The 12,053-nt window shown below is 41.1% G+C and overlaps 1 protein-coding gene across 2 annotated transcripts in view; it reads right to left on the reverse strand.

Moving 5' to 3' along the window:
• Nucleotides 1-1,213: 1,213 nt before the first annotated feature.
• SNX13 (sorting nexin 13) overlaps nt 1,214-12,053 on the reverse strand; it is a 159,117-nt gene continuing 148,277 nt past the window's right edge. The window contains exons 24-27 of one of the 2 annotated variants that reach the window (XM_078785492.1): nt 7,267-7,335; nt 4,533-4,645; nt 1,581-1,635; nt 1,214-1,423 (exon numbers count right to left, since the gene is read on the reverse strand). In XM_078785492.1, coding sequence (XP_078641618.1) covers nt 1,393-1,423; nt 1,581-1,635; nt 4,533-4,645; nt 7,267-7,335 — 268 coding nt within the window. In that variant the 3' untranslated portion in view covers nt 1,214-1,392. Of the gene's footprint in view, nt 1,424-1,580; nt 1,636-3,072; nt 3,887-4,532; nt 4,646-7,266; nt 7,336-12,053 lie in introns of those variants that run through there. The other variant, XM_078785491.1, reaches the window with a different exon arrangement.

Here is a 12,053-nt window from a genome sequence, read left to right on the forward strand (position 1 = left end):
GCATACATACTGTTCTCCAAGTTTTATTCCCTGATCAATGGGAATCTTCTGCTTTTTTTCTTCACCGTCACTTTCACTGTCATCAATATTTTCTTCATTGGGGTTAATGATCACGTTTCAACAACCTCTTCATCTGTCATCTGGCAGACACAGGTGTTTCACTGTCGTAATCCAACCACTCCAAGATGTCATCTTCATGCAAGTCCTTGGCCACTTCAATGTTCATACCCTTTGCATAACGTATCAATTCTGCTGCATCAACCTTCTCACTCGAAAGTTTAAAACCTTCAAAGTCTTCAGGTTGCTCAGCATCATGGAACATTGTAAGTGGTCATAAGTTACGCCATGCATTTTTGAATGTTGGTTGTGATGCATGTAGAACTGCCCAAATACAGCTCTTGATGGCAAATTCCTTCTTTAATGTGGACATCACATCAGCAGATGAATCGGTTTTAAGCAGACGGCATCAATATATATTTTTTGTAATAATTTTTTAAACAATTTTTTGAAGTTAGAATTTTGGGACATTTCGGATTTGACAGTTTTCACTGTAGATTGTAAAGTACCACTTCCACAAATGGTGGTATGATTAATTTATTTGTAGATGTCAACATTAAGGATGGACCTACCTTTTTGTGATGTCAACAACAGCAGCTGCGAAGTCACATATTTTTTGCCATTGCCATCCTATGAGCGAAATGTCCCATGCACAAAAACTTTCAATCCATACTCCATGCAATGATCTCATCCACTACAACATTCTAAATAGTACATGCAGGAACAATCAGCGTGTCGTCTTATGACTATATACATCAATTTGCACAATAGTCAAATCTACAAAATAATTTCATTTTCCAAAAATTTTATTAAATGGAAGCTGTATTGATATAGCCATCCAGTCTGAAACATTTACATACTACCACAATAAAATTCAAAGTGCTGCATTAAGGTTTATTAAAAGACTCATGACTTGCACTGCTCAAACCAACAATGTAAGTGGAAGAGTTGATGTTATCTACACATCAACATTGAGGCTGTACAAATACATACATCAAATTATTTACATAATACAGAAGAGCATTCTCTCAAACATGTGCTTTTCTTATATATATATATACATATATATATATATACACATACACACAAGCAAAGAAAAACAAATCCAATACATACTCCAGAAATTCCCATTGGATTTTATGCAGGTGCTATGCCACCCCAATCCTCGTAACCTCCCACCACAAACAAAACACCCTGTTTGAATAATTAAAAAAACAATTAAGTGAAAATAAAATTAGTGCCTTTGTTATGTAGCATTACTTAAAGGTGTGTAGTGTGGAAACAAAATTAGTCCGCATCACAAGGTTCTTTGCACAAGCGTTTATGTTGTCAGCATTATCCAGAACCCTCAAATGCTTTGAATTTCCTGCCGGTGAAAAATAAAATAAAAACAGTGCTCAAGTTTTTATTTTTCTTTAAAGTTTTTTTTCAACTTCTGGGTAATTAACAAAAATAAAAATCCAGCTTGACTAAATAGGCACACATTTATGGACCAGTTCAACATTTAAAAAAATAAAACTTACGTTGAGGTAAACTCAGCTGGGAGCAAATGCCAAACCCAAGCAATGCTGCAACAAGCTAAAAAAAAGAAAAAGATAAAAGGCAAAATCTGAGGGTTAAAAGCAAAATAATTGGTCGAATTATCAGCAAAGCTTTATGTCTTCGAAGCACCACAGAGATCAGGTCGGCGCTTTGTAAGTAAAGCAATGGAAATACTAGAACGGCACTCAGTAGAGAGCATACCTCCGCCTGGTGAACAGTTTACGTTTTGCATCCCACTGATGGGCCGGATCTGGATTTGGACCTGAACCAAAATCTATTCGGCTTGTTCTTGTCACTGAACCAACTCATCCACCAAGTTTATTCATAACTCGTCCATAACTTTTTAAAATATCATGTTGTATATCGCTTTTCACCCGATCCCTCAATGGTGAAGAATCACTTAAAAAAACAACAACTCTTGTAGCCGAATCCATATTCAGATATTCACCAAAATCGAAACGATTAGTCCTCGTCACACACACAACCGGTCCATCAGGTTTCGTCAAAATCTGTCCACAACTTTTTGAGATATCCTGCTATATATCGTTTTTGACCCCATCTCCCAATGGTGAAGAATCACGTAAAAAATATTATACTAGCCGGATCGAAATCCGGATCTTCACCAACATCTAATAATTTCGTCCATGTCACATACGCTACCTCTCTGCCAAATTTCGTCCGAATCCGTCCACAACGTTTTGAGATATCTTGTTCACAGACAGACAGACAGACAGACAGACAGCCAGGGGTGAAAACATAACCTCCATCCACCTTTGGTGGCGGAGGTAACAAGTACACCTGTCCCCCTCCACTCCGAACATCAGCAGAGTCTCTAAAAAAACATAAAAACGATGTGTGGATTGAGACGTAAAAGGTAAATAAGCAAAACAAATAATCATCGACGTCCTGGAACTGCTCTACAGTGACACCGAAGCAGATAGCCAATGACGATGCTTTAAAATGACGATTACGTTCTTTTTTTTTGTTTGTTTGTTTAAATCCTGTGATGCATAGGTTGCAGCTGACGGAGATTGTAATCCTGGAGGTGGCACGGAACACATGATGCAAGGAGCGATTGACCGAGTCAAAGATTCACAAACACATTTTATAGTATTAGCCATAATTAGACGAGTCGTGAAATGCACAATATAACCGGTATAGAGCTGTTCCTTTCAGTGCTTTCATAATACCCTATATAATTTGCATTTAATAAAACCAGGCTTCACAGTATTTCAGACTATTATTACATTCCCATTACAAACCTGCATGTGATTTATCTACCAGCTCCAGCATGAGCCTTGGATTAGTTTAGAAAAAAAAAAATCGAAAAATTAATAATAATAACTCGGACATAATGGATGACCCACACGGTTAAAGTGACGTTTCAGTAAATCAACACCAGGTGTATATCAATACATCCATTTTTAAGATTCCTCAAAATAAAACCAAAATAAGTACTTGACTTAAACAAAATGACCTCAATCATATTTGTTTTTATTTTCGGCAATTTTTTAAATAACCCAAATGATAGACCACTTTCAATCACCACAATTTTTGACATGGGCAAAGATCTCTCGCAAATAAATCACTAATAATACACGCAGGCCAAATTCCTGCATTTCCGATATGAAGGGGAAAAACATATGGTCAATAAAATGTTCCAATTACAAGAAGTGTCAAAAAAATAATAAAACAAACAAAAAGGACAAATGCTGCCTCCATACCATTAGGTTGAGCAACATAAAAAGGCAGGAAGTGTGTCATCCTTTGTCAATGCATCATCAATGTAAACACGAAGCGTCTCTGCTGGGACTACCAGTTCACATCCTGACGACCCAGGTCCTTAAGCATCCGTTCAATCGTACACAATGAAGTCAGGACATAGTCTTTCTCTTTTTACGATTTTCGATGCTCTCTTCGTTCACTCACCCATTTACCCCAAGCAGTCTGTGACTGTAACTGCATTTATTGTTTGCTTGTGACCATGTGGGGACACTTAGGACCATCTGTGCAGGGCGTCACCTCCTGGAAAGTTGCAGCGTGCGGGCCGCATGACTAGCGGGCCATTGCTGTCTGAAGCGCTGGTGAAAGGCATACAGGCGTGGCGAACGACCGTGCAAGCGCAGGAAGAGCTGGTGCAGACGGTTACGCGGGTACAGCGTTTCGAGCAGGCCCTCGATTATGACGAAGAGGAGTCGACGGTTGAGCTGTCGGTGTTGGAACATTTCGAAAACCCGGAGTAGTCCACGGCGCATCGTTTCTGCTCCAAGGATATGCTTGAGCTCATCTGATGCACAACAGGATTTCAACATCACGTTTTTGGAACTTCACACCCCTTATCAAACATTACAGTTGAATGCAATTCCAAATATCTTTCTGGATATCTTTATACACGTTGCTATCGTTCAAAACGAGTCCTGAAAAAGTATTGATTCATTCTCTTAAGAATAAAAAATTTATTTTGCATATTTCAACAGGGCTCTTATAATAACCACATTTCATTACCTCCACCACCAACGGTAGACGTAGGTTATATTTTCACACCTGTCTGCCTTTTTGTCTGTGAGCAGGATATTTAAGTCATTCTTCACCATTCAGTGATATGTCTAAAACTGATATCTAACACGATATCTCAAAAAGTTGTGGACGGATTCAGACGAAACATGAGGTTTTTAATTTCACCATTCTTCCCCATTGAAAGATGGGGCGAAAATTATATATCGCAGGATATCTCGAAAAGTTGTTCACGGATTATGACAAAACTAGGTGGATGGGTTGGGTAGTTGACAAGAACAGGCGAATTAAATTTTGGTTCAGGTCCAGATCCAGATCAGGCCTATCAGTGGGATAAAAAAACATAAACTGTTCAGCCTGGCGGAGGTATGCGCTCTATCGAATGCAGTTCTAGTTACCTGTGTTTTTGCAAACCATACCTGGCATGCTGCTCAACATCTTGGTGCGAGCAGTCACCCTCGTCCTCATTTGTGTGGCCTCATCCCGAGGAGGAGCGGTCTCAGCGAGGATCCCACCAGGCCACAGGGAATCTCTGCACAGGGCGGTGTGAACCATGGATATTTTCACTTTGTACCTCAAATAATGATTACAGCTTTTAATATGGTAGTTGTGGTTGAAGAATGCACTTGGACAAGGCAGATATATATATTCTGATATATATATATATATATATATATCAGAATATAATTTCAATTCTCCAACCTAACGAGCGCACGCTGTGACGTCACTGCCACGTACATACGCCTTGCCTGCCAAGCTCTGGAAGAGCCATCTGACAGTGCGTAATTTAGATCTTAGTTCAGATACTATCACAAGTGCATACAAAACTCACAGTTACTGACCTGCTTTCGCCCTTGTTGGGGCTTCATCAGGGCAACGCAGTGAGTCCTGCATACACTTGTGAATCTGAAAACCTTTCGATTATAAACCAGTCAATATGCGACTCCATACTATCAGTGGTGAACCGCCATTAAGGTATCCCATCCAGCTATCGCTGTACCTTAATGGGAGCGATAAGCACTGCCTGCCACACTAAGGTACCGCGACAGCTGGATGGGATACCTTCATGGCGGTTCACCACTGATAGTATGGAGTGGCATAATGACTGATATATATACATATACAGTCACGTGACAAAGTAAGTACACCCCATGTAAAGTTTTGACTTTTTCAACATATTTCAACATACAGCTATGTGATCTTCATTTCAACAATATTGATAGATAAAGGTGATATAATATAACAAATATCATGAAACATTTACATTTTGTAGTCCATTGCATAATTTAAATAAACATAAATGCAAATTTCGCATGTGGAAAAAGTAAGTACACCCTTGGCTCTAATAGGTGGTATTGCTCCCTTTGGCAGAAACAACCCCAAGTAGGCATTTCTTATAACTGTCTACCAATCTCTGTCATTGACTGGGAGAAATTTTCACCCACTCCTCCATACAGAATTCTTTCAGCTGTGCGATGTTTGAGGGGTTTCTCGCATGCACAGCTCATTTCAAATCCCCCCACAACATCTCGATGGGATTTAGATCCGGGCTTTGACTTGGCCATTCCAAAACCCTCCATTTCTTTCTTTTCAGCCATTCCTTGGTGGATTTAATGGTATGTTTAGGGTCATTGTCATGTTGCAAGGTCGACCTTTGGTTGAGCTTCAACTTTCCGACAGATGGCCTCCCATTATCCTCAAGCACCCTCTGGTACAATGAAGAATTCATAGTGGATTCTATGATGGTGAGCTGCCCAGGCCCTGATGCAGCAAAGCTGCCCCAAACCATAATATTTCCACCACCATGCTTTACAGTTGGTATCAGGTTCTTGTGGTCCAATGCTGTCTTTGGTTTTCACCAAACATGTCTTCTGGTACTGTGGCCAAATAGCTCCAGCTTTGACTCATCTGTCCAAAGCACATTGTTCCAGAAGTGCTGGTCTTTGCCTCGGTGTTCATTGGCAAACTTTAGTCTGGCCCTGGTGTTCTTTCTGGACAGCAAAGGTTTCTTCCTGGCACACCTCCCATGTAGATCAAATTTGTGCAGCCTCTTTCTTATGGTAGACTAGTGCACTTTGACATCAACAGTGGCAAGAGCTACCTGTAGGTCCCGTGATGACATTCTGGGGTTCTTCGAGACTTCTTTCAGCATCTTGCGGTCTGCTCTCGGGCTGAACTTGCTGGGGTGGCCTGGCCTGAACAAGTTGGCAGTTGTTTGGAATCTTCTCCACTTGTAGATGATCTTCCGGACAGTCGAATGATTGATTTCAAATTGTTTGGAGATCTTTTTAAATGCATTCCCAGACTTGTAGGCATCTATAACCTTCTTTCTGAAGGCCTCAGAGAGCTCTTTTGATCCAGGCATGGTGACCCCACACACTTCAACAACAAAGAGCAAACCAAACTAAATGTCTGAGGTTTAAATAAGACAGGTTCCTCCAAGATCCTCTCTCACGATGTTCTAATCATTTGCACCTGAGCTGGTGCACCTGATTCTAATTTTAGGTATTTGAAGTCGTGATAAATGTAGGGGTGTACTTACTTTTTCCACATGTGAAATTTGCATTTATGTTTATTTAAATTATACAATGGACTACAATGATATTTGTTATATTATATCACCTTTATCTATCAATATTGTTGAAATGAAGATCAAATAGCTGTATGTTGAAATATGTTGAAAAAGTCAAAACTTTACACGGGGTGTACTTACTTTTTCACATGACTGTATATATATTTAACTAAGGAAGCACACTAACCCCATGACATGATGCTGACATGATGTGCATAAATTATACCAACAGATCACCTCCAAACTAGGAGGCATCCGTGTGGTACTCAAGTCTTTGCAGACTGAGATTAAAGCTCCATGGTCACAAACAGACAAAGGCAGAGATGTCGATCTAGATTTCACCCTCATTATGGGTTCATCAGGACAACATACTGCAAATTGCTTATTTGTGACCAATCTAAGCCGTTAATATACACAGATTGAACCCCCAAACTTGACTGGGAAGCAAGGCACAGATTGAGTCTCACCCCAGGATTGCTGCACAACCTGTTAGCAACAAGTGTCGTCTGCCACGCTGACGCTGACATCATGTAAAAGGAAAATCGGCTTGAAACTTTACATTCACTGCAAGAAATGCTTACCGGAATCTCTTAACGTGCTCCGCAACTTGTTCTGGTGAAGTCATGTAGTCAACATGATCAACTATTTTTCTGCCAATGGAAAGAGCAATGCAGTGCAATGAACAATAAACAATGTTGGGCAAAGTGAAACATTTTTAAACTTCAAAGAAATAAACTTCAATGTAAATGAAGGAAAAATGTTGACATAGGAAATTTTGCAACTACACTCAAGGAAAATGCAGCAACACAGAGTGGGAGGTTTCCTTTAAAAAAACAAAAAATTAAAACAATTACAATTACCACTACAATCATAAAGTTTACACAAACCTTCCACCTACTAAAGCATAAAAGGCTAACTGCTATATACCGATTAAAACCCCCCCCCCCCCGCCTTTAGAGGCCATTTTTCCCCCCCACAGAGTCCATCCCCTGGCATTAATTCAGCGATCGACCCAGATTCAAACCCAGGATCCTAGGATCCCAAGCTGGCACCCAAACTGCTTAGCCAACCCAGGCTTTGCACCAAGGATCCAAAGCTGGCTTTGCACCAAGGATCCAAAGCTGGCTTTGCACCTAGGATCCAAAGCTGGCTGGCTGGACATCAGCAACACAATACTGATTGACAACAACAATGTCTCACCCTGGGAATCAATCGTATTTTTACAGCTCGAGTTTCAAGGGTAATTGAGGAATAAATTACAAGTTATTTCAGAGTACATGTTTAGTGTAAGCATAGGCAATTAATGTATTCATGAGGTTTAGAAACTCTTGTCTCCATAACAGCAATGTTTGTGTCTAACCCTATTTCCCCCCCATTGTTTATGTATTCTGCAACATTCCTCACTGTGAACTGTCTGGTGTGTAAACAAACTTCTGTCATACAGAGGCCACGTCCATGCCTACAACACCAAGAGCCACGTACATACATGTGAATGGCATGCGGGCTGAACACAAGAGACCACGAGGCTACAAAATGTGGGGGGAACTTTCCCCCCACTGGCCAGCCAATGAGTGTGCCAATGGTGGTCCAAGGAGCCGCCACGAGGAGAATTATTTTAAAAGGTGCCGTACAAAGGGGTTGACCGTACTCTCAAAGTTAATTCTCGTCAGAGGTCCATGTTTTAGATGGTCTGAAGGTTCATCCTTATCCAAAGTTCTCGTCCAAGGTATCTGGTATGTCTGCCTTTAGTTTGCCTTTTGATTTTGGTTCCCCAAGTGCCTTGTTCTAGGCTGCCTGCTGCGTTGTGGTTCCTGCCCAGGTCTTTGTGGTCGTGTTGCTTTGCAGAGAGTGCGGCTGGAGGGTACCGATTCAGTTCACACCTTGTGTGTACAAGCACCCGGGGGGCGGGGGGGAGGGGGGGGGGGGTTGGCAGGTCTCTTCCAACTCTCTCTATTCTCTGTCTCGTCAACCTGCTGCTGAGTCACGTGTTCACACGAGAAGATGAAAATCAAGTGAAATGATTAAGCCATGTCAAGTACTGAGCACCGTTAACACATGGATAATTTATTATCCATTTGTTACCGTTTGATTTGCTGTGTATGCGCCAATTGGTCTTCTCTCCCCCTCAGCTCCCTTGCTCCATAATAAAATCATCTTTCTTAATGAGAATCTGTTTGAGGTAAAGTGAACCTCCATAGCACGTAGAGTTAGTCGGCACATGACCCCACAGCCGGGTTGATTGGGATTCATGCATAAAGGTGCGATTTAAGGCAGGATGCCTGCCGCAGTTTGCTGGGCCATTTTGACAAGCGGATTCACGAACGGTCAAGCGGTCTTCATCGCTGACGCGTACGCAAATTACAGTCGGATGTGGTAACCTACCTTCCCCTATCCCCTGGTGGGAATTGGTCATGAGAGATCCCGACCACAATTTTTTAAATATACATAGTGGAGGCTCATGCAAGAGCTTTTACACTGAACAAATCAGGATGTAACATACTAGAATGGCACTGGGTAGAGCGCATAACTCCGCCAGGCTGAGCAGTTTATGTTTTGTATCCCACTGATAGGCCGGATCTCGATCCGGACCTCAACCAAAATCTGGACCTAATGGGCTTGTTCTTGTCCCCTCGCAAATTCATCCACAACGTTTTGTAATATCATGCTCTATACATATATATATTTTTTTTTTTTGCCCCCATCTTTCTATGGTGAGGAATCACTTAAAAAATTCAAAAATTCTCGTATCCGGATTCTGATCTTCGCCAAAATCGAATCGATTTGTCATAGTCACACACCCAACCTGCCCACCAAATTCCATCCAAATGTATCCATGCCTTTTTGAGATATCACATTATATATTGCGTTTCGCTCAATCACTCAGTGGTGAAGAATCACTGAAAAACAATTCACAGAATTGGATCCGGATCTACACCAAAATCTAATCAATTCGTAAATGTTACACACCCTAGTTTCACACACCCTTATTCGGGTTCCTTCCAAGAGTACATACCACCGTTTAGAGGCCATTTTCCCCCGCAAAGCGGGGGTTGGCCTTTTCGGGGACCGTGGTAGTTGTTGTTTTTTGGTCCCCTTTTTGAAGCAATGTTTTACGGACGGATGCCCTTCCTGACGCCAACCCTTTTTGCCGCCTTCAACGACAAACAGGGAATTACCAGTGAACTGGTACTCAATTAGCCGACCTCGGAAGGATGACAGGCTGAGTCAACCCCCCTGGCATTAATTCGGCGATCGTTCGGCGATCAAGGTTCCTTCCAAGAGTGTCTGAGGCTAAATGTCTGAGGATGCTTTCTGTATCAGAATTGTGTGCTGATTACGAAAAACGATCTCTTAATTGCTGCATCTGCAGACTTTTTGGTGAAAAATTCCATTTAGTGATTTTTTCACCCCAAAATGTAAAAAAATTGTTTTTAAATCAGTTATCTAAACATCAGCACTGCACGTGCGTGCAGGGCATTAAAATAAAGCCCAACTTGGTGGAGAAAGACATATGGAATAGGACAATGCGGTTATTTGAGATGATATGGTCTGAAAATTGAAGAAGTGGCTGCTACGATTTGTACAGCGCTTGACATGAATCACATAACTGGTGTCTATCACCATAAATTGTGCTTTATACATGTAGAAAGTTGGCGTAAGTACTCATTTCGTAAGTACTAAATTTCATTTTTTTTAAAAATGCCCCTTATCAGTCGTTTACTCTTTATTTCACCATATGCAGTGAACATGGAGAGCAAGGCGGGCTGCCAGACTATCAAAAGCACGAAATATGTCCAGAGATACGGCCCTGATCTCATTTCTGACATTGAGGGCCTCCATCCATTGTTGGGTGAGTAGTAGAAGCAGCATTTCCAAGGTTGAGTAGCCTGGTCTGAATCCAAATTGAGGACCTGAGATGAGGTTGTTGGAGAAAAGGAAGGATTACATATCAACTGCAATGATGGATTCCATGACTTTGCTGATGATTGGAAGTAAACTGATAGGTCTGTAGTTTCGGGGAACAGTTTTGCTCATTTTGTGTAATGCAGTGATGTTGGTGGATTTCCAAACAGATGGAAGATGACCTTGAGCAAATGATAGGGTGAAAAGTGCAGAGAGAGGATGTGCATGATCAGCAGAGCAGGTTTTTTTTTTGGACACGTGAGCTGATGCGGTCCTGTCCAGTAGCAGAGTAAGAGTCGAGGATTCAAAGAACATTTTCACCTTCTCAAGTGCAAAAGACACATAATCCAGGAGCAGTTGGGTATGATTGGGAAAGATAGCAACTGAGAGTGAGGGGTTGGGAACACAAGATATATAACAGTATATTACTATGTTATGCACTTCTACTTGAATGTTGAAAAAAGGCATATTCTTTGAATGTTGAAAAGTTTAGAAACGCCATGGGAAAGCACAAATAAAGTAACTTTATTTTAAAATAAAGCAAATGCCAAACAGAAAAATAAGATTACTGCTAATTAATCTTCAACTAACAAACGAAAAGATGTGAGGCAGAGAGGGGGTGGGGAAAAGGGAGAATCACAACCTGAAACTAGATCGTTACTCGGTGGAGCATATACCTCCACCAAGCTGAACAAAACATTGCATTGCAAAACATAAAACAAAACAAATAAAAAACATTGCCTCAACCAGGGAACCTTGATTGTCAGGGGGCCCGCAAGGCTAACCCGTGCTCTAGCGGGGAAAATGGCCTTAAAACGATCATTCATTCATTCATTCATTTCATTCAAGCTGAACAGTTTATGTTTTGTATCCCACTGATAAGCCGGATCTGCATCCATTTTGTCTTTCTGTGTGATTAATGTTCGCTCTTTCACGAGCCTCGATCTTGTATACATAAAAAATAAAAAATAAAAAATAAAAAAAAGACCTTAACCAAAATATAATCAGTATGTTTTTATCACCTACTAACTCATCCACCAAGTTTTGTCATAACTGCTGCAAAACTTTTTGAGATATATGCGCAATATACAATATCGTTTTGGTCCCATCTCTCAATGGTGAATAATCACTTAAAATAATTATAGTATCCAGATCTTCACCAAAATCGAATTGATTAGTCCTTGTCACACACCCAACCCATCCACCCTGTTTCATCCAAATCCGTGCATAACATTTTGAGATATCCTGTTCACAGCCAACAGACAGACAGCCAAACAACATAAGCTCAGTCGAACTTCGGTGGTGGAGGTATAATTGGTGGGGTGCTTGGAAATGGGGTCATTTGGGGTTGAAGTAGTCATGAGTATGGATGAGTATGACCCAAAGTAGTGAACAGCTGTCTTGCGGTACTGTTGTTAAAGAATGGGACTGAGCAGACTGGGTCCGTTTGTTCCACAGGTGAGAG

This window comes from Myxine glutinosa, chromosome 10 (assembly GCF_964187855.1).
Source record: "Myxine glutinosa chromosome 10, kmMyxGlut1.1, whole genome shotgun sequence".
Lineage (NCBI taxonomy): Eukaryota > Metazoa > Chordata > Myxini > Myxiniformes > Myxinidae > Myxine > Myxine glutinosa.